The sequence below is a fragment of the Anolis sagrei genome, chromosome 2, assembly GCF_037176765.1.
Source record: "Anolis sagrei isolate rAnoSag1 chromosome 2, rAnoSag1.mat, whole genome shotgun sequence".
In the NCBI taxonomy this organism is placed as follows: Eukaryota; Metazoa; Chordata; class Lepidosauria; order Squamata; family Dactyloidae; genus Anolis; species Anolis sagrei.
Window position 1 is genome coordinate 260,142,195 of NC_090022.1, and position 27,903 is coordinate 260,170,097.

Sequence of the window (27,903 nt, forward strand, 5' to 3'; positions counted from 1 at the left end):
GTACTAATGTTGGAGAGTGGTCCCTGGTCAAATTGGTCCCTGGTCAAAAAGGGTTGGGAACCACTGTTCTAGGAGCATAGTAGACTTTCCCTTCTGGATTTCCCTTCTTGCAAAAAAATTTGGCCTTAAGATTGGTCATTGAAGTAAAATGGGATATTTTTTTGCAAAAAATGTAGCACCAAGATTGATTAATAAAGTAAAATGAGAATCTCGCAGAGGAATTTAAAATGTCAAAATCATTACTTTTTCTTATCAACTCTATTTACAAATAAGAGTGTTCAATGAAGCTTATTTACTAGCAGTAAGTATGTTTCGGACTGTAGCCTAAAAGCATGAGGGGCAATTCCAAACTGTACAGTATTTTCCCCATTATTGGTTGTATCTGTTCAATATTCCCCCATCCTCACACATACTAAAATACCCAGCAGGAGAACCTCCTACTTTAGCATCACTATTACCAGGGTTGTAATTATAAAGAAGCTCTTAACATTGGATCAAGATATATATATAGGAAAATACACAAATCTCTACAGGGGAAAGGATGAATAGGCAGAGCTACCACAGAAAGCTTAGAATTTAAAAAAAAGTTAAATGTCACCTTTGTTGTCCTAAAAAAAACCAATTTACATTTTAACTGTAAGAGCCAATAGTAGTTTTAGTGCTGAATTGTGACTATAGAGACTAGGGTTCAAATCCCATTTGATTATGGAAACCCACTGCATGAATTTGGGCAATTACACTCTCCAAGAGGAAGGCAATGTTAGGTTTGAGAGTCATCGGAAGTCAGAAATAACCTGAAGGCACACAACAACAACAACAACAACAACAACAACAACAACAACAACATTTTAACTATAGTGCTGTGAGTCTATTTCAACCATCATAGACAGAGCTTTAAAATAAGGGTATTACTTACCATTCAAGCTCCCCACATAGCAATAGACATCATAAGTTTCATTAGGAAGACGATATCCATAGGTCCGGACTCCTTCCTTTCCCATCATATCCCCATAGCAGCCAGGTCTTGGGTATATGATGGGGTATCTGCAGTTCAATAAGTGAATGGCAATTAGTGAAAGTCAAGTACTGGAGATATAGAAAAAGCTATTTAAATTATGATACTTAGTTTTATAAAACACATTGATCATCTCACCTAACACTTTGGTCAGACAACCAACCAGCATCACACTGCTCAAATCCATCTTCATATGCAGCTGTCAGCTGTTCAGGGCTTGCTATAACTGCACCATTTTCCAAACATGCCTCTTCTGCCTGCTGGAAATTCAGGGTGTATCTACTAGTTGAAGCACGATAGTGAAACACTACACCTGCAAAGACAAAAAAACCACATCGTGTTAGTCACTTATGTTACATCAACATATACTGAAAATGAAACCATCCAAACAATGGTATAGATCAGGGGTCCACAAACTTTTTAAACAGATCCCTCAAACTGTTGGCGGGCCGAATTATAATTAAAAAATGAATTAATTCCTATGCACACTGAAAATACCTTATTTGTAGTGCAAAAAACATTTAAAAACAATACAATAATTAAAATTAAGAACAATTTTAACAAATGTAAACTTATTAGTATTTCAATGGAAAGTGTGGGTCTGCTTTTGGCTGATGAGATAGGATTATTGTTGTTATTGTGTGCTTTCAAGTAATTTCATACTTAGGTTGACCCAGAGCGAGGGCCGGGTAAATGACCTTGGAGGGCCGCATCCGGCCCCCGGGCCTTAGTTTGAGGACCCCTGGTATAGATAATGGTAGGGAAGGCATTACAATGGGTTTTTTTGTGCAAAATAGCAAAATGACATAGCAACTACTAACATCATTACCTTTGTCATTTAATAAGTAACATTCATTTGTTTGTTGTAGGGTGTTTTTAGGGATAAACCTATTGTGGGACAGTATTGAGGAGAACTGAAAATGTGGGTTATTTTCTCTCTTTTTTTCTTTCCCCAAATGGAAATTCAGGTTTATTACAGCCCATGAAGCAAGATTAAGTACTAAACTATATAGAATTAATGTAATAAGTAATTACTGAGCCCCCTGTGGTACAATGGGTTAAGCCCCTGTGCCAGCAGGGCTGATGACCAAAAGCTTGACGGTTTGAATCCGGGGAGAGGGATGAGCTCACATCTGTCACCTCCAGCTTCTCATGCGTCCCCCACAGGATTGTAAAACATATGGGTGTCCCCTGGGCAACATCCTTGCAGAAGGCCAATTCTCTCACACCAGAAGTGACTTGCAGTTTCTCAAATCGCTACTGGCACACAAAAAATGGACCCAAAATGCAGTAGTAAGAGCAATGGGCAATTTAGGACTTCCTTGTCCTAAATCCTACTGTTCATTTTGAATAGACTAGACATGTATAATCAATTTGCTTTACCTATATGTTGTCTCATCATTCAACAGTTGATTGAATCGATCTATTCCAGTTGGATCTAACCAATTGGATTCTAGTCATAGTAAGTTTTCTAAACGCTCAACTTCAGCTTGTTTTTGAGGCAGAGAGGGAGGGAGAGAATAGATGGAACAGCTAGACCTATCTGATAAGTAATATGCTGTATTGGACCTATGTAATGCTTTCTAAAAGGAGAACGCATAAAGTACACCCTCACAAAATTGCTGCATTAATATAACAATAGTAACAAATGGTGATTTTTCTGAAGAATTTCCAACTCAGGACATATATATTCATTCATCATCATTATGTGTATGCTTTTTAAATAACTTTGTGGCACACAGTAAATGCATCACCTGAGATATTCAAGCTCAAACATTTTGATATGATTGAGTAGGTGCAAGATTGCAGTCAAACTATTGAAAGCAATGGGACATTGGCTTGCTGTGCAGGGATATGGGTTTGTAGCAATTCTCTGGAAAAGGTAGAATAATTCTGTATAACCAGAGAGCCTGTTCAAAATGCAGAATTCATCAACACTCACAATGAGTTTGCAAACATTTGGCCAAACCATGTTTGGAGGAAGCCTATGCCTTGCAATGGATGTAATGCTTTGAAAGCCATCTGTGCTAGATGTATACCACCCAGGAATTTCCAACACATGATTATTCAGTTTAAACAGATGTGTAATCTCTTTCTCTGATAACTCACTATCATTATAATAGTGGTTAAAAATACTGATAGTAATCTGCTATTACTGTATATTAAAATAGATGCACCCAATACTATGTTAAGCGACCAAATTGCTAGAAGTGAACATCTATGTCAATTTCCTGAAGATAGACTAAAGATCCAATAGTTCCCATATCTGAAGACTATCAGCAATCAATCTGTCCAGCTGTAAAGGGGGAGCATAAATCACTCCCACAAGAACAGAAATGCAGTAATAGACAAATATATTATTAACCACTACCTAGGAAATAACTAGAAAACGTGGAGGCAGTGACAGACTTTTTATTTCTAGGCGCAAAGATTACTGCAGATACAGCCTCCAGCCAAGAAATCAGAAGATGTTTACTTCTTGGGACAAGAGCAATGACCAGTCTCAATAAAATAGTGAAGAGTAGAGACATCACTCTGGCAACAAAGATCCGCATAGTTAAAGCAATGGTATTCCCCATAGTAACCTATGGATGTGAGAGCTGGATCATAAGGAAAGCTGAGTGAAGGAAGATAGACACTTTTGAACTGTGGAGCTGGAGGAAAATTCTGAAAGTATCTTGGACCGCAAGAAGATCAAACTAGTCCATACTTCAGGAAATAAAGCCCGACTGCTCTTTGGAGGGAAGGATATTAAAGGCAAAGATGAAGTACTTTGGCCACATCCTGACAAGACAGGAAAGCTTAGAGAAGACAATGATGTGGGGGAAAATGGAAGGAAAAAGAAAGAGGGACCAACCAAGGGCAAGATGAATGGATGGTATCCTTGAAGTGACTGGCTTGACTCTGAAGGAGCTGGGGGTGGCCACAGCCAACAGGGAGTTCTGGCTTGGGCTGGATCATGAGGTCACAAAGAGACTGAACGAATATACCACAACAACAGGAAATGTCTTCAGTTGGATTTTGACCACAAAAGAATAATGCTATTGATCTGATCAGGTTATATGTTGATTTTTGTTAAAATCCAATTGTAAGTTAAATTAGTTTTGTGACGTGTAAGAATCTGTACTTCGCAAAGATTCCAAACATAATGCACACCAATTGCAGCTTTTCCTGTGCATTCCATTGTTTCACTGAAACATGAAACAAGGTGAAATGATGTTTGTACTACCTTCTCCTTCCCAGTTGTCATTACACAGGGACATTTCCAAGGACTAAACTAGTGTTCGTAATGTGTTATATTGGCCAATGATGCAAAAAAAAAAAAAAAAAAAAAGCAAGACGGCATTAGAAGTCAGTACTGATAGAATTGTAATGACAACAACTATGCACATTTTCTCAGAAATGAATTTCTCTGATTATCGGGTCTTTCTTCCAGATATCGGCAAAACTACATGAAAGGTTGAATATCAGTAATTGGTATTCTGTGATTACAGCAATGAGTAGACTCTAGGGTTGTCATAAACTTCCTTTGGAGAAGACATCCCATTATTGGAAGTGTTGTAAGGTGCTACATCACATCTAATCTCAGAAACAAAGCTGAATTGGATCTGGTTAGTTAGCCAAATGGTGATATATGCTGAATTCAGAGAAAAGCAATGGCAAGCCATCTCCTTGCTTAAAGCAAAAAAAAAAACCTATAAAATCCATGGGTTTGTGTTCACTATGAAACAATAGTCCTCTTTTTGAAGTTTTATTCTATTTGAAGGGATGTCTGGTCTGCTTTTGATCCAAATGAAAGGGGAATAAGATTCCTGAGAAGTTGCCCATCAATAAATAGCATCTGGGTAGCAGGTTCAGCAGGCACACCATTCATTTGATCAAAAGTATGGTATTTCTATTTAAATTATAATCCTTATACTGGATGTGAATATTTCTATACAAAGTATCACATACAAAACTCTATTTTTGTTGCTATATATCCCCCTTTCGTCAATTAGTGAATGCTCAGTAGATCAGAAGTAAACTTTGGTCAAAGAAATTAAAGTTCATATATTTCACTTGGAGATAACAAAAAAGTGAGGCCACATGCTCTAGGCCAACTTTTGTCACATAAAAACATTCCCTCATGGTTTGTTTCTGTTTTGCTTTTGTTTTGTTTTGTTTACTCCTACCCATTTGCTATAAGAAAGTTCACACGGAATGAATAAGTAAATAAAGAAACCAAGGCACAGTTGTGCAGAAATTCAGGTAAACAAGATTAATCTACATTCCAGGGAAATTGCCAAGAGTGCCATAGTTCCTGGGAAATAGATACTGATGCTCTTGAATACAGCTAAATCCAAGGATTCTGTTGGATTCTATGTTGCTGTTTTATGTTTTGTAAAAATATCATATCATTACATCATACTATGAGCCCTTTCATTAAAGTGAACTTGAAAATCCACATAAAAAATATATATTTTATCTTTAAAACTTGACACAACAATTTCCTAGAGAAAATGATTCTGTGCTATTATTATTAAGGTTTTTATTTTATTTTTCATTGTCAATGATACAATAATTACCCTGTGCTGTCACACACTGGGCCTGTGCATAAGACTGTAGACAGGACATAAATTCTGTGTGCCCAACGGGGACGCCGGGGCTGCCTCAGATTAAAGGCCTTTGGATTTCCTTAAAACAGAGTCTTTAGATTGCTTAAAGGTTCAACAAAGTTCTTTATTATTGAAAACAAACAGGTACTTTAAGGCTTTCTTAAATAGTCTATTGGCTCTCTCTCACTGTTGTCCACAGGGAACGGGCACTATCTTCATAAACTGTACATTAACTAATGGGGAAATCCTTAACTTCTAATCTGGGAAGTCTGTCTTTGCCTCTGTTGGCGTGGAGCCCCTGCACCCGGTACCAACTGCTTCTGGCTTCAGCGAGTGACCCTTACCAAGCAGAGCTTTGTAGACTTCCAGGGGAAAAAAGAAGGAATTCAGGCTTTGGTGATGGCTGACTGAAGTCCTTCAGCAAAGGAGCTGTAGGGCTGTATAACCCCGACCAAGCTGTGGGCTGTATATCTCCCCGGCCAAGCCATAGAAGACAAAGCTTTCTACAGGAGCTCTTGGTATTATGTCCTGCATGAAAGGTTTCTCTGTGTGGACTGAACCCAAAATGGCTCCTATTCCCTCTAAAACCCAAAAGGGGGTGGGACCAGGGAACCTAACTATAATTGACAGGTGGCTTGTCCTATGATTGCAGCCAAAAGAAGCCACCTATCTGCAGATTCCCTGAAACTTAGGACTACAACAAACATTCAATGCAAAGCAAACCAAATTTTGGTATGGTTGTACCTGCACATTCCCTTAATCACTTCAGCCTTCTCAAGACTTTGCAAACAAGGGAATAGGGTTCCTTACAATATATAGAGCCACCTTTCAACCTGTTTACAATATATTGTTGATATGTCTATGAACTCAGTAGAATTAGTGCAGCTTGACATCAATGTAACTGCCCTGACTCAATGCTATAGAATCCTAGGAGTTGTGCTTTTGCAAGGTCTTTAGTCTTCTTTGTCAAAAAGTGCTAGTGCCTCACCAAAGTACAACTCTCAAAATTCCATAACACTGAGCCACAATAGTTAAAAGTGGTGTCAAAGTGCACTAATTCTACAGTGTAAATGCACCCACATGCCCTGGTATAGTGAAATACTAATCAGTGAATTAGTGAATAATTTATGTAGTGGTGAGCAACTGCACTAGAGCAAATTTAGGCCCACACATTTCCTTCATTGTCCATTCATACATGGTCTGGACCATCAGAAGAGAGATTTGTAGAAATGCATGTGCATGGAACTGTACACATATGCTTTTTACTGGGGTGACAGATTTGTAGATAAATAGATCATATGCTATCCAACATTTCACAGATGAAAACCAGGACACGTATGGCCATGCAACAGAGTGGTCTCAAGATGGCAAAAAATAGTTAATGAGGAAGAACACACAAGCTAGAATAAATTGCAGTAGTTTCTCTTTTTTTTTGCCTTAACCTGCTGGGAAGGAGAAACTTTATCCTTCCCTCCTCCTCTTCATTCTCTCAGGCCTCTGCTACTGCCATATAAACCAAATTATAAAAGTAGATAATCCACATTATCTGCTTTGAACAGGATTGTATGAGTCTACACTGCCACATAATCCAGGTAATTGTTGTGTCTGAAATATCTTCAAGTACAAGCTATGCATATATGCAGCCCTTCTGTTGTAGCATCTTCACTGACTACCGATATCTTTCCAGGTACAATTTACAATTGTGGTTATGACCTATAAAACTCTATAATGCTCATATCCAGATTATCTGAAAAACTCTGTTCTCTTATTCTGCCAGAATTTCAAAATCTTCAATGGAAGTCCATCACTCCATTCTATATAATGGAAATAGATAGGAGTCTTCTTGGTAGTTACTTTCAGACACTGAAACTCCCTTTATAGAAAGACTAGAGTGAACTCTGCCACAGTATCCTTCCAGCAGAAAATGAAGATTTTTCTTTAACGTTGACAGGCATTTGAGTCTACATTGGTTATTGGGAATGAACTATTTTATGGGACAAAGTTTTAAACATGTGCTGTATTGTCTGTATTTGCTGTTTAGATTTGCTTTCTACTCTGTGCATGTATGTGTCATTACAAATCACCCGTTGACTTGTGATAACCCCATAAATTCCACAGAGTCTTCTTGGGCACAGGATGCTAATGATGGTTTAATTAGATGTTAACTTTGTTAATGTTTGTAGTATTATGAATTATATGTATCTGTTTTTTTAAAAAAAACAGAAAATAATATGTTCTCATACAAATGTTATTAAATTGAATGCAAATCATGTCTTGTAATTTGTGCCCAAATTCTCTGGAACCAAAAAACAGAGTTAAACATCAGGGTTAAACGTCAGGAGAGAATGCTTCTGGAACATGGCCATACAACCCGGAAAACTCACAGCAACCCAGAGGTAAATTTAACAGGATTTTCTATTATGCAAGTCCTGTTGAAATGAACTGGAGAAGATCACTCCCCCCTACTGCGCCTATTTTTCCTCTTCAGACATAACTCTTCTAATTTGCTGCTGAATCTAATTCAAACAAACAGATTGATATCCATGAAAACTGTCCCTCCCCCTGTATCAGTCAGGGTGACACAGAAAAAGCTGATCTACTGCTGACATCCTGAGTTAATTGGATTTTAAAAGAAAAAGATAAAAGCTATATATAAAGATGTCACCTGCCACCCACTGGCAGTCTAAACCTCCATAGATCTTTTGAAGCCTTCCTTAAAGTCTTCAGTTTTCTAAGGGACCATTTCTTTTGATTGTGTGTCCTACTTGACTTGAATGACTTACTGAGTGTCACAACCCATTTCAAGCTAATGTTGGTTTAAAAAAGCAACTGGAAGCAACATGGAAAAGTCAGCCAAGTTCCTCTGCAAACTGATGTTGATGGGAAAATAAGACAGCTCTATAAGTCTAACATGAAACACAGACAGTATTAGCTCACTTGTTCTCATGATCTATAAAACCCAGTGGACTTGGCTATTTTCAGCTTCTGCATTTTATCAATTGCATTTCTTCCAATGTGTGCATTCTTTGCTAATCATTTTTATGTGTTTTATTTATTTACTTTATTTTTATACACCTTTCTCCCTGTGGGGACACAAGGCAACTAACAACCACACAATTTGGTCAAAAGTTTAAGCAAAGCAAATACAAAAAAAGTTATATAGTATGGCATGGATATTGGTTAAAATACACTTTAAATATAATAAATACAATTAAAATTGTATTTAAAACTCACACACACACACACACACACACACACACACCCGAGCCCCATGCACAGCCTCCCCAGCAGTGTTGCAAAAGGCAAGCAGGGATGGGGCCATCCTGGTCTCTCTTGGGAGGGAGTTCAACAGTCTAGGAGCAGCCACCAAAAAGGCCCATGATCCCACCAAATGCGCTTCAACAGGTAGTGGGACAGAGAGAAGGCCCTCTCCAATTAATCATACAAATTGTTGAATAGATTATGTTCCCTGACTTCAAAACATTCCTTTTCCTACATTTTGGAATGTAAGCCTGCATACATTTTATTTCCTACATGAAGGAATGAATAATTTTATTGAATTTCTTCCTTCTCTGGAAGAATACAAAGGTGTTTATATTGCACAAATTTCACATATAATACTGGTTTCTGAACAAAAATCAGGTCTCTTAGGCAAATAGAAGTATTTGGTGCAGGCACTGGTGTTTCTTGTGCAAAATGAAAACCTTTGCATAGGAAAAGTATTTTCTGTGCCAAAACATTTTTATTTGTTTGTTTGTTTTTTTAAAAAAGGATTTTAGCAAAACATCAAGTATCTACTTGAAGTCCCAAAGTGTGAAGAATCTCACAGCTGTTTTCTGTTTCCTTGGTAAGGTGTCCTGACTGTTAAGAAACCCTTTTCACATCCAGAATGCAAACATTAGCAAATACCTTCCACACCACTACTCATACCATTCAGCCCAATAACTGAGGCCTACCATCCAGCTCTTCCTTTTGAGGGATTTGTTCAGAGTGGCATGGCATAGATGTTTGAATCAGTTTCATGATGTTTTGGAAGCTCAAGCCTTCCTTGTGTAATGTTTGTTTTTCTATCATTATTGTGAAGAAGTGGCTCATCCTTTACAAATGCAAACAAAAGTAACACTATGTGTGTGTGTGGGGGGGGGGGGGGGAGATATTGACCCTTTTACCAGATTCAAAGGTTTTAAGTTCTGTTACATTTAATTGATTTCACAAGAGTGAGCAAATGGTTTTAATGATATAAGACACGTGTAAAGATTACTGCACACAACTGTAGTATCGCTCATTTAGTGCAAACTTATTTCAATCAGTTACTACTATCTAAGGATATAGCTATGGGGGAGGGAGGAAAATGGGTGCATTGCCTGCCAAAATGAAATTCTGCTCTCTGCAATACATTTTTATTTCACTCCACACATAAGTAGCATTGAAATATAGTTAGCTCTGTACATTCACTGGAATTAGATGCACAAGATTCCTGCAAATGAATTAAAAAACTGCTTTTTTTGCACAAGAGAATACCTCTCTAGGAAGGTCCAGATCTTCCTGTGTGATTCTTATGTTCTTGCAAAAGAATTACAAGGATATCATATGCCATACCTTTGAGGCATACTCAGAGACTGAAGTCAGAATTTGGAAGAAAAAAATAGGAGTATTTGCCAGAAGAAATAAAAGAAAGGCTCTAAAAATTTTCATAATTTTTGCCTTCCCTATAGCAAAAGATTTGGTTTGGATATTTAGTTTAGTTTAGACAGCTCTTCATTGCCATGTGTACATCTCAGCCTCACCATGTGCACTTCTAGGTCTAAATACAGTTGATATAACTAACTAGACAATTAAGTACTGGATGGTAAACTACTTTTGTAAATCCTATGGATTTAGTGGGTCTACTGTTGTAAGGTCTAACAATTGTATTTAAGCTCTATACATCTGTTCATGTAATGTTACAATCTGGATTTCATTATACAAATAATGAGGACATACGAAGTGTTAATATCTGGTGTGACTATGTGCAAAATTAAGTGCATGTGGCTATAATTCTGGTCACACTCTTATAACCTATTAAAATTACCACATTTCTATTTTGTTTTGGAGTTGTCTTTGTTGTTTTTTTTAAAAAAAGATCTGTATTAATTGTTAAATTCATTAACACTTTTAGAAAAGGAAATGGAAACCACAATAAATGGATACTGTTGTGTTCTAGCTGTGGTACTTGTTGATATTTTAGAACTGATAATATGAGTTTGAGAAGCTTTTATTGTACAGATCAGAATCTGAAGCAGAATCTGAAAAATAAATTCAAAAATGTATGCATTCATGATACTTTTACCCTCCCCAAAACCAACCCTAGACATTTCTTTATGATCAATATGTTTGTAAAGTTACTTATGTGTAACTTTTAAACTATTTTAAATTGTTTTTAAAATGTGAAACTAAAAATGAAAATAGAAAAAGATAGAGAGAAAAGTAGGGACAAATACCTCTTGCAATAACAAAAGTGTATTGAGCACAGCAGTTCATTGAATGATGTTATGTTTTGGAGTTTGAACAGTAAATGCACTGAGAATGTGGAAACTTACCATCAACATCCAATGAGACTATGTCTTGGGTATCTTCAATTCCATACATGACGTCACATCGGTAAATTCCAGTATCGCTTGCCCGTAAATTCTCCATAGTCAATGAGGCATCTCCAACATCTTCCGGCAGACTTGGAACTGACACTCTCCCTTTGTAGCCTTGTCCTATCTTGATATTCCCATTTTGGGCCACCAAAACTGTGGTTTCTCTCAGGTCTTTTTCACCTATATCATGTTCAAGTTTTGACCACTTAATCCGGAGGAATTCACTAGTATTGTGATAGCTGGGCGGCAAAGTAGGTGGAGTAGAAAAGAAACACGGGAGAGTGACACCTCCAGCCAGTGAGCCCTTCACCGGTGGACTTTTTTCCATTTTGCCTGCAGGACAAAAACACTGTATTAGTGAGGCATTAAAACTAATCTATATGAGATTCACAGAAGCAACAATACCCTTTCTAGTAGTGCAACTCAGCCTGATAAAAGTGCAAGAAAGCATTTTGGGATATCCTTGTTAGAACCCAGATTCCTTCATTAATCTTAAAGAATAACTATAAGGTCATGACAGTTCCAGTGGTATACATCATATATCCACTTTCATTTCAAAGTTCTGCTAAGAACTGGTCACTTTGGTATGCATATGACAATGGATTCAAATGTGTTCAGATCAGAACACATGGGTATCTTAATACAGCATATCATAGAAGGTAACGTAATTCTCTCTGTCTCATATTTCAGCCCCTAAAACTTCTTTTACAAACACACATGTTCTTTCTCCCTATAATTTCCTTCAGTTCTATAAAACAAATTATGTCAACAGTTTACTGTTCAAAATGCTTGTTTTGTTCTAATATTTCTGATTGGTACCATCAAATCTCCCAACTTGTAAACACCACAAAAACATAGAGGAGAAATAAGTCTATATAAACATATCCAAGCATGCACCATAGCTGGGATAGACATTCCTGACCCTCTAGATGTTTTCTACTTCAGCTCCCAAAAGTACCAGTCATCAAGAGCAATCATAATGTATTATGGGTTGCTATAGTCCAAAACATTTGGCAAGCCAAAGACTTCCCAACCTTTGATTAGTGGCTATTAGTATCCATGTCAGCAAAGCATGGGATCTACTCTTGTTTAATGTATTGTCGAAGGCTTTCATGGCCGGAATCACTGGGTTGTTGTAGGTTTTTCCGGGCTATATGGCCATGTTCTAAAGGCAATTTTTCTCCTGACGTTTCACCTGCATCTATGGCAAACATCCTGAGAGGTAGTGAGGTCTGTTGGAAGTAGGAAAAATGGGTTTATATATCTGTGGAATGACCAGGGTGAGACAAAGGACTTTTGTCTGCTGGGGCTAGATGTGAATGTTTCAGCTGATCACCTTGATTAGCATTCAATGGCTTGGAAGTGCCTGGGGGGAATCTTTTGTTGAGAGTGATTTTATGTACCTGTTTGTTTCCCCTCTGTTGTTTTGCTGTTGAAATTTTTGAGTTTTTTTAATACTGGTAGCCAGATTTTGTTCATTTTCATGGTTTCTTCCTTTCTGTTGAAATTTTCCACATGTTTGTGGATTTCAATGGCTTCTCTGTGTAGTCTAACATGGTGGTTGTGAGAGTGGTCCAGCACTTCTGTGTTCTCAAATAATATGCTGTGTCCAGGTTGGTTCATCAGGTGCTCTGCTATGGCTGATTTCTCTGGTTGGAGTAGTTTGCAGTGCCTTTCATGTTCCTTGATGCGTGTCTGGGTGCTGCGTTTTGTGGTCCCTATGTAGACTTGTCCACAGCTGCATGGTACACGGTAGACTCCTGCAGAGGTGAGGGGATCCCTCTTGTCCTTTGCTGAATGTAGCATTTGTTGGATTTTCTTGGTGGTCTGTAAGTGGTTTGTATGTTGTGTTTCCTCATCAGTTTCCCTGCAAGAGCTGCAAGACCGAGAACAAGCCACGAGAGTAAAGATGAAGATCCACCCAGTTTCCCTATGTGGTCAGTGGTTCCCTTGATGTAAGGCAAGAACACTTTTCCTCTGGGTGGATCTTCATCTTTACTCTCGTGGCTTGTTCTCGGTCTTGCAGCTCTTGCAGGGAAACTGATGAGGAAACACAACATACAAACCACTTACAGACCCACCAAGAAAATCCAACAAATGCTACATTCAGCAAAGGACAAGAAGGATCCTCTCACCTCTGCAGGAGTCTACCATGTACCATGCAGCTGTGGACAAGTCTACATAGGGACCACGAAACGCAGCACCCAGACACGCATCAAGGAACATGAAAGGCACTGCAAACTACTCCAACCAGAGAAATCAGCCATAGCAGAGCACCTGATGAACCAACCTGGACACAGCATATTATTTGAGAACACAGAAGTGCTGGACCACTCTCACAACCACCATGTCAGACTACACAGAGAAGCCATTGAAATCCACAAGCATGTGGACAATTTCAACAGAAAGGAAGAAACCATGAAAATGAACAAAATCTGGCTACCAGTATTAAAAAACTCAAAAATTACTACAGCAAAACAACAGAGGGGAAACAAACGGGCACATAAAATCACTCTCAACAAAAGATTCCCCCCAGGCACTTCCAAGCCATTGAATGCTAATCAAGGTGATCAGCTGAAACATTCACACCTAGCCCCAGCAGACAAAAGTCCTTTGTCTCACCCTGGTCATTCCACAGGTATATAAACCCATTTTTCCTACATCCAACAGACCTCACTTCCTCTGAGGATGCTTGCCATAGATGGAGGCGAAACATCAGGAGAAAAATTGCCTCCAGAACATAGCCATATAGCCCGGAAAAACCTACAACAACCCTACTCTTGTTTACTTTGAACCTTATAGGAGAAATCCAAAGTAAATTCCCAAACAAGTTCAGATGAAATCTTTGAACAGATACACCATGCAACTGATATGAAAGCCAGTAGGTGCTACAGCATTGTTCTACAAGTCAACTTCCTTTTCCCATTCTTGAGCCCTGTGCAGAAAAATATGGTTCAAGCAAGTGACACAGATGCCAGTTATGGCTCTGATCTTCTAAGCAATAAGCTCTGTGGATAATACTGTTGAGTATGGCTTGTCTTCAGAAGAATAAATAATCTAGTTATTCTAAGAGTTAATTAATTTTTACCATATATCAAGAGGAAACAGACACATTTCTTTTCTTTCTGTATATCTATATGTGTGTATGCACACTGCGGGCAGCTATTCACTCCCTTTTAATTATTTCCTTTCCAACTTCAAGGCTTAACTTATCTCTGAAAAAAAGGTATCTCAGTAGGAAGAAGGGGGAATTAAATAGCAGTAATGCATACAGATAGTGCCTGATAGATTAAAGGACTTTCACCAGAGTTAACATTATCTCCAGCTGCAAATATTTTACAGCAAAATGTTCCCATCCAACAATAGAATGCCTTTGAGTCTAATGCTGGCATACAGTTCATCAAACCTGCCTACAGCATGTCTGGAGACTGAATTTTATATTTGCTAACACTGTACGCCAACCCTCAATCCCTCATTAACTTATTCAATGTGGCTTGACAGTCTTCGATCCAAAAACAGCTCTGCCATACTTCTACAGTAATATCTCCCTCTTTATTCTCTGTTTTAAAAAATGAACGTATTAGTTCAAAACAACTGAAAAGTATTATAGATGTAAACTGCTACTGGGCATCAACAGTTCAGAGTAAGGAATGTGTGCTGATGATATGTTAAAGCCACGTCACTGCCTGGATATTAACTGTCTTAGAACCAATAATGTCTTTTGTACCTTCTGCTGAATCAGCTATTTAAATTTTATTTATTTTTATTTGCATAGCCTCGTACAGGTCCTGTGGAATCTGTATAGAAATCAAAACTAACATTCCTAAAATACCTAGTTTTCATCTCTCCTATGTGGAGTTTTTATTTACAGTAGATTCTCAGGGCCCTTCTACACAGCCCTATATCCCAGAATACCAAGACAGAAAATCCTACATTATCTGAGTGTGGACTTAGATAACCCAGTTCCAAGCAGATATTAGTGATGTTTTCTGAATTGATATTCTGGGATATAGGGGCTGTGTGGAAGGGCCCTCAGATCCAATGAGGTATTGAATTAATGCAGAGTACACCCGGGAAACCTGGTTTACTCAACATTTATAGGCTTTCACTGGAGCTGTCATTTGGATTCCTCTGGGAAAAGCAAGACAAATCTAGAATTAAAGGCCTGTCTGGAGGGGCCTTCAGACTGGATTTACACTGTCCTATATCCCAGAATCTCATTCCAGATCATCTGCTTATCCCAGATTATCTGGCAGTGTAGACTCATGTAATCCAGTTCAAAGCAGATAATTTGGGATCAGATCCTGGGATATAGGGCAGTGTAGATCCACCCTCAGTTCACTGGAACTCTCAAGCAACCAAAACTCCTAAGCAACTGGCATAAAGAGAAAATATATAATACTTTATAATAGAAACATGTAATTATAGTACAGTGAAACAACAAAACTGTGTTACATTACGTTTGCTTTACTTGTTTTTTAATTACTGCATTTCAATATTAATATCAAGTCAATACAGTTTGTAGTAGGTTATAGTATGACACACAGGATTTGTTTAGACCTATTTTAATAGTATTCTCAATCAACTAGAAACTATATTTATCTGACATTTACCAAACCTGATGAATGCTGGTTAACTAAGAGTCTACTCTATTTATTTTTCACCTGTATGTCATTAACTAATGTGTCTGAATAAGAAAGCATTGAGCATGTAGTGTGAAACTGGAAAAAAATTATTTTGCTGCCAACAGAACATCAATCCCACTTAACCTTTTAGGCAAAGGATGGAGCTATTAGAGATAGCTCATCAGAGTGAGGCCAGATTAAAGCTCTATAAAAGGATGGGTTTACTCACAGAAATTATTTCCATGTCTAAAGATGTGTGAAAATGTACTACCATCTCTGATACAGATTTTATCTCTGATTTATGGGTAATTCAAGACAAGGCTTTTATCATCCTTGCTCCTGAATGCTTTTGCAAAAGGGGGGGGGGGGGAGTGGATCCAGATGGCTTTTTCTTCCGTTTCTAAAACACATCACTTTTAATTTCTCACAATCAATCTGCTAAGGGGTAAAGCAAGATATTGTATTGGTAATTCTAAGAATCATCCATTTGGCTACCTGCAGGCACCAGATCTTTTCTGATCTTGGATACTAAGCACTATACCAGATGCTGTAGTCTGGAAGGAATTGTCAAAACAATTTCTGAATATTTTTTCACCTAAGCAAACCCTATGAAATCCATGGGGTCACCATAAGGTGACTTGAAGGCACATGTACACACACAAAACCAACAGATGCTTCAAAACCCTTGCTAAGCAGAGGTCATGTCTGAACAAAATATTGGAAAACTTAGTGTTTTCGACTACAGATTCCAGAATCCCTGAGGGTAAAAGCGGAGCCCCCGGTGGCACAGTGGGTTAAACCCCTGTGCTGGCAGGACTGAAGACTGACAGGTCGCAGGTTCGAATCCGGGGAGAGGCGGATGAGCTCCCTCTATCAGCTCCAGCTCCTCATGCGGGGACATGAGAGAAGCCTCCCACAAGGATGATAAAAACATCAAAATCATCCAGGCGTCCCCTGGACAACATCCTTGCAGATGGCCAATTTTCTCACACCAGGAGTCACTCCTGACACAATTTAAAAAAAAGTCCAAAAGCACTAACTTTTCCAAGGTCTATGTGAGGTCCACTCCCAAAACTTTTCTAGGAGATTCCTACCAAGCAGTGTCAGTAAGGCCCAGAAAGGTCAACCAAATCTTGCAAGGTCAATAATATAAAAGAAACAAATGTCACATAATTTCATGTTCTTTCCGTAGGTGCCCCAAAGAACAATTCCTCTTCATAGGCTAACTAGTTTCATGGTAGATGGAAAACTCAAATAAAATTAAGAGTGGAGTAGGAGTGCTTCCTCTAAGAAAAAGTGACAATATCTGCATTTAGAAAAATTGAGGAGCATAAAAACAGGATTTTTTCCCTCCATCCATCTTTTGTGAAGCTGTGTGGTGGTAATCTTCCCACTTATACATGGTTGGTTATTGGATGCTGAAATAAATAGGCTTGTGGTCCCACTCCCACATGGCTCTTATGTCCTTAATGTCAAAGGACATCTTACACACAGTCCTAAACTTTACCAAGGTCAAAACATTTTGCTGCCTGAGGCAAAGGATAAGGCAATATCTCAATCTTCATTTCATATTCAGAAGCCAACTGACAAGTCAGTCTTACTGTAATAGTATTAATGGAATATCATCCTATATTTCACCTGAGGCAACAGGTAATTTTAAGGAAGACAGGGATGGACATCTTCCAACAAAGGTTGCCACCACTACATCTTCTATGGTTGCTGCAATCTGCTTATGGGCGGGCTACTGAGTCTTACCAAATATTAGCTAGTGAACAGCAGTGTTTTGCAACCACACATAGAAACTTTTGTTTGATAGTTAGACACATAGATACACATATAGAGAGAGAGATTTGTGTGTTTATATGCTCATTGATATTTTCCCCCTTTTATGCATGTATTAACACTGCAGTAGAGACATAACTGGTATTGTCGAAGGCTTTCATGGCCTGAATCACTGGGTTGTTGTAGGTTTTTTGGGCTGTATAGCTATGTTCTAGAAGCATTCTCTCCTGACATTTATATCTGATTTATCAAGGTAGCCAATTAAAACATTTACACTTAGCTCCAACAAACAAGTTTTCTTTCTCCCACCCTGGACTTTCCAAAGATATATAAATCCCATTTCCTAGTTTCCAACAGATCTTACAACCTCTGAGGATACCTGCCATTGATGCAGGCGAAACGTCAGGAAAGAATGCTTCTAGAACATGGCCATAAAGCCCAAAAAAACCTACAACAACCCACATAACTAGTAGTTTGAGAGATAGACTACAAATCTGGAGATGAGTACTTGAATTCCCACTCAAGCATTAAAACCCACTGGATAACCCTGGGCAGGTCACACACTCTCAGGCCCAGAACACCTTATGATAAGATTGACATTTAAATTGCTGTATGTCAAAAATGTCTTGAAGGGACACAACAGTAGACTAGTAAGGATTTGTTTATGGAACAGCTAATTTTTTTAACTATTGGGGAAGCCCAAAAAGTGAGGGCCCTTTTCAGTTAAAGTACACTGGAAGAACAAACTGCAGAACAATTACCTCTTGAAACACATAGTAAGAGTTCTCCACTGAGAGAGCTAAAATATCCAGTTGCTAGGCAGTTATAATGGCTGTTGAGCTGTTTAATTAATTTAAAGGGGGGTAGTTATATAGGCAGGGAGCCTAGAGAGTAGCTATAAATTCTACACCCCACTTCCTGGAGCTCAGAGCCAGATTTTTTCTCTTTGTAAGATTCTACCTTCAATAAAATCTGTTCTCCTTTTTGACCTTAATCAGAATTCCAGCTTTCCCTTGTTTGCAAGACCCAGACTCTAGCCCTCTGGGTTAAATGTCTGTACTATAAAATCTCATCTTTCTATCAATGGTGTTCTGTCATGCACTGGGCCTGTAATAATTGTCTTTTGAAATAGGACATGCACCTTGTGCCCAGCAAGAAGCCAGGGCGCCACGAAAGAGGCCCTCAAGGATTTTCCAGAAGAAATGGTCTTTAGATGGCTTGAAAGGTTAAACAAAGTCCTTTATTATTGAACAAATTAAACAGATATTTCTCAAATCTTTAATGAGTCAAACAAATGTTTCAAGGCTTTAAATCAACTGGTGGCTTCCTTAATCTTGTCCACAAGGGACAGACAACTGTCTTCGTTAATTGTTCTTATACTTTGAGAGGAAACCCCTTTTTTAACCTCTCCCAGGCTGTCTGTTATCTAAGTTTTGTTGGTGTGGGATCTACTACCGATTCCAAACTGCATCTTGGTACCAAGTGAACCTACCAGACAAAGCTTGTAGATTTTCCAGCTGGAGTTCTTTGGGTCTGTAAAACTGTTTTCCCTCTGGAATTTCTTTAAGACTTTAGGGCTGTTTCCCTCAGATGCTGTAAGGCTGAAAGGCTGCAAGCTCCCCGGAATGTCTTGAGAAATGAAGCTTTTCTGCAGATAAAGCTTGTCCACATCCTCTAACTTAGTTTTCCTCTCTAAGACTAACTAAAAATGGCCCCTCTTCCCTTCCCATCTCCCTGGGAGAAAGGGCGGATCCAAACTTAACAATGATAGACACATGGCTTGCCCTATGACTGCAAACCAAAAGAAGCCATCCTTTTTGCAGAATCCCTGAAACTTTGGAATGCATGCAAACACTTAATAGAAAGAAAATAAAGTTGGAGCTCCTGGTACAGATGTACCAGTACAAATGGCAATTTTGTCTTTTGATTTTGAAGCTGTCCTAAGAATAAAACACTGGCCCTGGGCTAAAGAGAAAACAAATATTTTCCTAAAACTGTTGTGTCTTTTGCAGTGACCTTAGAATCACACTTATTTTCCAATTTGAAGCATTATATTGGAGCAAGTTTAGTGATGATCCAAGAAAGCCCTTAACAGAGGCCAAAATTTTTTTATGTCATTGGCACATGCCTTTTATCCACAGGAAAAGAAACTCATGTTTCTGTTTCTGCTGCTATGTGAAATACCCTGTGGCTTTGAACATTTGTCTATTTGAAGAGTTTCTGTAAATGACTGCAGTAGCAGGAAGGGATAAAGAAACAAATGGTCCTTCAAATCATGTTTAGTGAGAACAGTCCCATCTGAAGGGCTGTCAAACAACAGCCATTTATGTGAAGGCACACTTGAGGCTTTCCAGCCCAAATCTGTTTTGAAAATTAAGATCCATCTTTAGTCAAGAAAATGGAGATAATGAAGAGACACCACCTGGAAAGCAAACTGAGCAGGCAGGCACACACTTTGTCTTAGGACCACATCACATGAGTCTTGGGCTCTATCCCAAGATGCTTCCAGGACGGAGGCTGCTGGAGCCCATCTCATTACACAGGGCTTCTTCTGGCAGGGCTCCATCTTGACTCCAGTGCAACATGAGGGGTGAAGTGGGAATGTATAGAGTGGCCACTGGATGGCCTGAGCAGCAGAGACCCCTTCCTGCCTCCATGGCAGCTGAGGGAGTCCCTATGAAAACTCATGATACAGCATCTGGCACATTGAATCAGGCAAAAAAAAAAAAAAGAACCAGTGTAAATGAGGTCTTGCTTTCCTATGTAAAAAAAATAACCCGTTACCAGTCATCACATTATTTTGCAAAAGGAGTACTGTTATACTTTCCCTATCCTAAAACATAATGCATTGTGGTGATGTCATTATTTGTAGTGCATTACTTACAAGCTCTTTCTTACACAGTGCTAGTGGGTCACCAGCTGTGTACCTTAAGGCACGTGCCTTCTTTGCAAGCATTTCATCAAGTGTAAAGCAGCCCTTAAGACCACTTTGTTAAAGTATAGATTGCTAAAGCAGATATACAGGACTATTCAGGTCTACCTTGCTGAAACATGCTTGAGGCTTTGACAATGAAAGTAATAAATTGAATCCTAACAAAAACCTTTCTGTTCTACCAGATGGCTTGTGGTCTGACTTCAGTACAGTAAAGAGAGGGGGGATATAAACCAGGCGTGGTGAGCGATCAGTTACTTTGCAAGCTCTTACTGTAAATCATGCGAAACTAGGCAAATGAACATTCCATCTGCTGCAGATATATTACGGAAAGTACGTACAGAATGTAGTAGTATGAAACGCCCACATGTATGTGTATTACTATAAAACACATGATTCCTTATATTACTTGTTCAGACTGACTATTTTTAAAAATGCTGAACAGCTAGAGTATATAATCACCCTATAATTAAGTTTTCTAGGCATCTCTTACGTAAACTGCATGCATACATTTACATGCAGGATCTTTGAGTCAAAACTTCCTACTATATGGGGATGTAAACTTTTCAGAAATTTTGAAGCCATGGGAAATAAACAAGATTTTAAGAGGGGAAATAATTGGCATTTTTTGAAATATTGAATAACGCATTATTAACCCCCTCTCCTTTTTTAGACTGAAAATCACCATGGTACTCTGTTAACGTATATCCTGTTGTGTGCATTCAAATAATTTCCAACTTATAGTGATCCAAAGGTGAACCTATTTGTGAGGATTTCTTGACAAGATTTGTTCAGAGGGGGTTCTCTGAGCTGAGATGATATGACTTGGCCAAGGTCATTCAGTGGCTTCCATGGCTGAGTGCGGATTTGAATTCTTTCCTCTAGAGCTGTAGCCCAATGCTCAAAACATTACATCATGCTTTAAGGAACATAAAATGCACTGTATTGTCAAAGGCTTTCATGGTCGGAATTACAGGGTTGCTGTGAGTTTTTCAGGCTGTATGTCCATGTCCCAGTAGCATTCTCTCCTAATGTTTTCCCTGCATCTGTGACTGGCATTCTCAGAGGTTTCATTAGCATTATGTATAACTTTATTTGACATATTTGATATATTAAAAATATAATTTATTAAGAACGTAGTTACCAGGATAGCCTTTTAAGAAATTTGCTACAAATGGTGCTACAAGGCCCCAAAGTGTATGGAATACAGTGTTCCCTCACTTATTGCAGGTGTTATGTTCCAGGACCACCCGCAAAAAGTGAAGATCTGCAAAGTAGGGACCATATATGTATGTCGCATTCTGAGGGTGAGGCAGAAGCGAGGAGGGATTTAAAGGGACCGTACACTTTTTTTTTCTAGCTATCTCTGCTTTGCTTTGCAATCTCTCTTGATTTGCTGCCTCTCTCCCAAGGGGGTGAAACACCCTTCCACGCTCCATCATTGCCAGGAGACAGGATTAGAATGAAGCTCTGGGCAATGGCAACCATTCGTAAACTGGGAGGCAAAAACCCACGAAACAGCAAGTCTGTGAAAAGCAAACCACGAAGTAGCAAGGGAACACTATACCTGAACTATCAAGAAAGAGCTTTGGTTTTGCGAGTTTGAGAAACAGGCCAAAATCCATTAGTAAATCATAGATAATTCTTATGTTTCCCCTAATTCTATAACGGACAGGTCTGCTCACATAGATAAAGACAGTTCCAATGGGAAATAATAGAACCCTTTCAATTGCTGTATATATTGATGCCAAGAGAAGCTGGTCCCTTTGAATGGACATGCTCACAATTAAATGATTAATGAGGGGAAATACTATGATGATAAGGAGAAACTACACAAGTAGAATGAAACAATCCTCCAGGACTTCAAGAGACCAAGATAGAATTGCAACAATATTATCCCTCTGTGTGTGGTAAAATAAGCAATTTTTTGTTATTAAACATTTTGGGATTGAAGAAAAAGGATTATGTGTATTTTACACTTCAGTAAAAGAGGGTGTCAGAGAAGTTTTAGGAAAAATAGATTAACTGCAGTAAAGAAGTGTGGCTCTTACACATTTTTCCTCTCTAAGGGGATTTTTCCCTAACCCACACCATACCATCACAAGCATTACACCCATTAAAAAATATTTAAATTATTTCACCATTTACGTCACACTCAAATTTAGCCTGTTATTAAAGGTAACACCTTAACTACAAAGAGTGAAAACTGTGATGGAAATCTCCACCTCAATGGAATATTATAACCTATAAAATCTCCTAACTGCCTAATCCACAAGCCAGTTAAATCTGTTGAGGGAAAAAATAAGTACAAAATATCTTATACAGAAAGTACTTATGTATCTATATGAGAATGCAATCTGTGCTATTCCATGTGAACAAGAGTGTTTTGCCTTATGGGCACTTAAATAAACGCATCTGTGTGTCTAATCAACAGTTGCACATACATTCTGTCCATATAGCACTTTTCTGCTGGTTGAAATCCTATGCACACTTCTCAATTAAAATTGGTTTGAAATGAACATGCATAGAATTGCTAAGCAAAAGGATCTTGAGAATCTCATCATATGAAGGTCAAAAAGCGGGGGGAAAGCAGGGTAAACTGTGGGGCAACATAAGGCTTCATCCCCTTACCGTCGGTGGCTGTGGGTTCCTTTCCCACATTTCCCCACTGTCCCCAGCTTCCTCCCATTTCTCCCCAGTTTCTTCTATGAGGAGTCAGGCATGCACAGAACTGCTCTGGGCTCTGCTTCTCATGGAACCCTGCCAGAAGTAGCCCTGCATCATGTGGTAGGCTCCAGGAGACTCTGTGCTGGCAGTGGGCTAGCAGCCCTGAGAGGCACAGAGAAGACGTTTCTGGACCTCAATGTGATGTGGTCCTGAGAGAAATATGTTGATAGCATAAGCTTTCATAGTCTACGTCTATTTCATCACATGTGTGGGCTTCATTCCATGCATCTTAGGGTGCATCTATATTGTAGAATGAATGCAGTTTGGCATCAACTTAACTGCCATGTCTCAATGCTATGGAATCCTGAGATTTGTAATTTTATGAGGCACTCACACTCTTTGAAAGAAAAGCTAAAGATCTTGTACCTACCACGATTCCATAGCACTGGGCCATGGTAGCTAAAGGAGTGTCAAGCTGCGTTCATTCTACAGTGTAGATGCACCCTTAAGTCTATGAAAGCTTATGCTGCCAACTTGTTTTGCTCTCTTACTTTCAAAGATGCTACAGGATTTCTTTGCATCCTGATTCAGACTAGCAGAGCTATGTCTTTGAATGTATAGGGTAGCACATCTAAGTATTCTGAGTTAATTACTATATTATTTATTTATTTATTTACTGTACTTGTATACCACTGTTTCTCAGCCTAGCTGGCGACAACACGGTTTACAACAAAATACCAAATACAATAGTCAACAGTATACAATTTAAAACCATAAAAACATAATACACAATATTGGTACATCAATAACAATCCAATGCATCTCCTGACTAAAATCGTGATGCAGTTTCGTCGTCCATATTACCAATCCTTTAATCATCACATTCATTGCACCGAATTAACCAAATGCCTGTCCGAACATCCAGGTTTTTAATCTTCTTCAGAACACCATCAGCGAGGGGGCTGATCTTACCTCCATGGGAAGGGCGTTCCATAGTCGAGGGGCCACCACAGAAAAGGCCCCGTCTCTCGTCCCCGCCAGCCGCACCTGTGAAGCAGGCGGGATAGAGAGCAGGGCCTCCCCAGAAGATCTTATTAATCCACTATTGTTCAGTACCATTAGGAAACTAGTATTGCACTTTGTAATATAACTTGAGCTGTACTGAACAATGATTCAGGTTGTAATAGACTTAGTAACTGACCTTCTGGTAACAAGTCTCTGTGATACACATAATATTCAAAAATCAGCAGAGGGAACTTTTTATGTCATAGGATAGTATTCAGATGTACTACTGCTACAAGTGATAATTCAACAAGAAAGTGCTGTTGTGAAGCTGAATTAGCTGAGCATGAGTGCTCTCTTATTTGCTAACTTTACCTAAGATGGAACACAACCTGAAAGACTACTGTTGTCGCCTGTTCTTCCTAGAAAAGCCCAGAGTGCACCCATGGCCAAACATCCCTGCAGAACTCATTTTTAAAAACCCACTTTCCATGACTGATGGGGAGTTTTTTCAGTTCCATCCCCACAAAGCTGTTTTAAGTACAGTTACTTCCAAATGTGAAAACTGTGTAGATCTGGCGCTCCATTAAATTGCTTCTGTGGCTCCCAGCTATTATGAAAATACTTTGTTTGGGTGGTTTTTTATTGGAGGTATGGGTGGAGGTGCAGTCCTTCCAGATGCAGCAGGGTTATGTGTGCATTTTGGCCTCAGAAAGTTGCCCACCCCTGTTTTAACAGCTGAGATATTTAACTGATGTTGATCTTTCCCATCATTGCAAATTGGAAACAGCAAACAATGCACTTGATTGTCAAGCAGATGTTAAAGCCACACAGGAGACCTAACAAACAAACAAAAACAAATTGTGGCAAACCTTGTGATATAAAATGGTTTGCCTTCATTTTTGTTCAATTCCCATCTGAGTAAAGGACCAAAATGAGAACTGTGGATTAAAATTATAACTCTCAAGCTACAGTTCTCAGAGCACTTAGCATGTCCACTGCCAAAAATCAACAGAACAACTTCTCCAGTGCTTTCAAAAGCCAATTAAACCCAACTTACCTTTGTGGAATGCATATGTTATTGCTAAGATCCAGCACATCCATATGATGTTTTTTAACATCTTGACCTACAGATAATGAAAACACAAAGTGAGTAAATTGCTTAAGTAAATATTGTAAATATTGTAAAGTAATTCTAAGATAAGGAATACAGGATATGGTTTTGCCGGGGCTGCCCCTAATTTACTTCAAAGTTCTGATGGGATCTGCTATTTTTAGGATGTTTAGGCCCTTTGTTTAACTGTAAGAGGTGTTCTGTGGTGGAACCAATTGCCTTAGATCAGTGGTTCTCAACCTTCCCAATGCCATGATCCCTTAATACAGTTCATCCTGTTGTGGTGACTCCCAACCATAAAAGTATTTTCGTTGCTACTTCATAACTGTAATTTTGCTACTGTTATAAGTCATAATGTAAATATCTGATATGCAGGATGTATTTTCATTCACTGGATCAAATTTGGCACAAATACCTGATACACCCAAATTTGAATACTGGTTGGGTTGGGGGATTGATTTTGTCATTTGGGAGTTGTAATTGCTGGGATTTATAGTTAACCTACAATCAAAGAGAATTCTAAACTCTAGCAATGATGGAATTGAACCAAACCTGGCACACAGAACTCCCATTACCAACAGAAAATACTGGAAGGGTTTGGTGGGCATTCACCTTGAGTTTTGGAGTTGTAGTTCACCTAATCCAGAGAGCACTGTAGATTCAAACAATAATAGATCTGGATCAAACTTGGCATGAATGCTCAATATGCCCAAATATGAACACTGTTGGAGTTTGGGGAAAATAGACCTTGATGTTTGAGAGTTGTATTTGATGGGATTTATAGTTCACCTACAATCAAAGAGCATCCTGAATGCCAACAACAACAGAATTGGGCCAAACTTCCAGACAGAACTTCCATGATCAACAGAAAATACTGTTTTCTGATGGTCTTTGGCAACCTCTCTGACACCCCCTGGCAACCCTCCCCCCAGGGGTCCTGACCCCTAAGTTAATAAATGCTGCTTTAGATGTTTATGAACTTCTAAACTTTGGAGGTATTTAAACAAAGGCTGGATGGGCATCTTTCAGGAGAATGTTAATTGTGTATTTCTGCATGGCAAGGGATTTGATAGTTGCCCTTATGGTCCCTTCCAATTATAAGAATCTGTGATAACATTATTATAATTGGTAACAGTGTAATGTAATCAGTTACCCAGTAGCAATCCATCTGCACCTAGTTGAACACACGGGTCTGTTACTTTATTGTCATTACTTTCTGGTAAGGACAACAGATACATTTTCAATGACACACAGAACCCATAGGCCTCCCTCCAGGAAATGTTTTCTAGCACTACTCCAGTATATAGAGGTCCACATTTGCAAGAAGAACATATTAGGTTTCAAACCTTCACATTTCAAACAACACAATTTATAAGAATGAAAAGGGCCCATAGTAATGGTTATGAGGAACAGAAAAGGACAAGGAAAGGAACAAACATAGACAAACAATGGAGGGATGAGGTGAAATGAGCAAAGCAAGACAATGATATAAACACAAATAGGGTTTCAACTATTTATTTTTCTTGACTGCAATTCAGCAATGCAAAAGTACTATGCTCACAACCTATTTTTCAATTTCCCAACAGTTTTGATGGCTCTTCAGTCTGAACTATCAAGGCTCTCCTCATATTCTTAAAGCAGATAGTACAGCACTGATCAAATATGCTTTTCATATTCATCATAATATGGTTAAAGTTAGAGATGACATGTAATCTATATGCCCCATGTTTATGTTGCATTAGTAATTATGCGATAGTTAAGGAAGGTCTACAAACCTGATTCTAGTAACAAAGGCCTAGGGCTGCATAATTGTATTTCTCATAAATTCTGTTTCCTCAAACTGGATTTTAAGAAGTTAAACCAATTAGCAACCTTTCATATTATCTTTCATATTATCTCCAGGTTTCTGTGAGTCAACACCAATGCATTCCTTCTTACTGGAAAAACTATATGACTTTCCCTGGATTCTGCATGGATTTGCCAGATTGTGATATTTGGTTTACCATGAAGTTCTGGAATGTTAGAACTATTTGGATAAATGGGCTTTTCCTCTTTGTTTAAATTTTGTGATCGAGCCCATAAAAATACCACCTGTTTTGGAGAAAAATGCTTATATCAACTATAATCTTTGACTACTGCAATAGATGGGAAAATAGGTCAACTGTCCTGTTAGCCTGTTTCAAAGTCACAAAGAATGGTGTGGCCCATTTAACTAGCAGATTTATTATATCATGAGTTATCATGGACTACAACTCCCTTTCTCAGATGGCCTCTAGTCTAAAAAATCATGCAGCAATAAATTTGGGAGAATCACAACTCAGAGGCATAGATTTCTGGTTCCTAATAACCAAACCCCAATTACTCATCTCAGAACAAAACTATATGTGTTTTTCAGTGCTGGATTGCTGCCCAAATTGTGTCAAGGTCTCACCATTCTCAAAATTACCTAACATATTCCTCATCCATCTCCATATTATTGACAGTTTCTGGTTGAGAAAAGGGATGGTGAGACGTATGACTAATGTTACAGGTGGAATGGAAAGAAAA

At 38.6% G+C, this 27,903-nt stretch overlaps 1 protein-coding gene across 2 annotated transcripts in view; it reads right to left on the minus strand.

Annotated features, from left to right (window-relative positions):
• Positions 1 to 27,903, minus strand: part of VCAN (versican) — a 152,131-nt gene that overhangs the window by 103,669 nt on the left and 20,559 nt on the right. For both annotated transcript variants that reach the window (XM_060761736.2, XM_060761735.2), the window contains exons 2-5: positions 25,303 to 25,369; positions 11,190 to 11,567; positions 1,154 to 1,328; positions 917 to 1,044 (exon numbers count right to left, since the gene is read on the minus strand). In XM_060761736.2, the coding sequence (XP_060617719.2) occupies positions 917 to 1,044; positions 1,154 to 1,328; positions 11,190 to 11,567; positions 25,303 to 25,363 (742 nt within the window). In that variant the 5' untranslated portion in view covers positions 25,364 to 25,369. The remainder of the gene's footprint in view (positions 1 to 916; positions 1,045 to 1,153; positions 1,329 to 11,189; positions 11,568 to 25,302; positions 25,370 to 27,903) is intronic.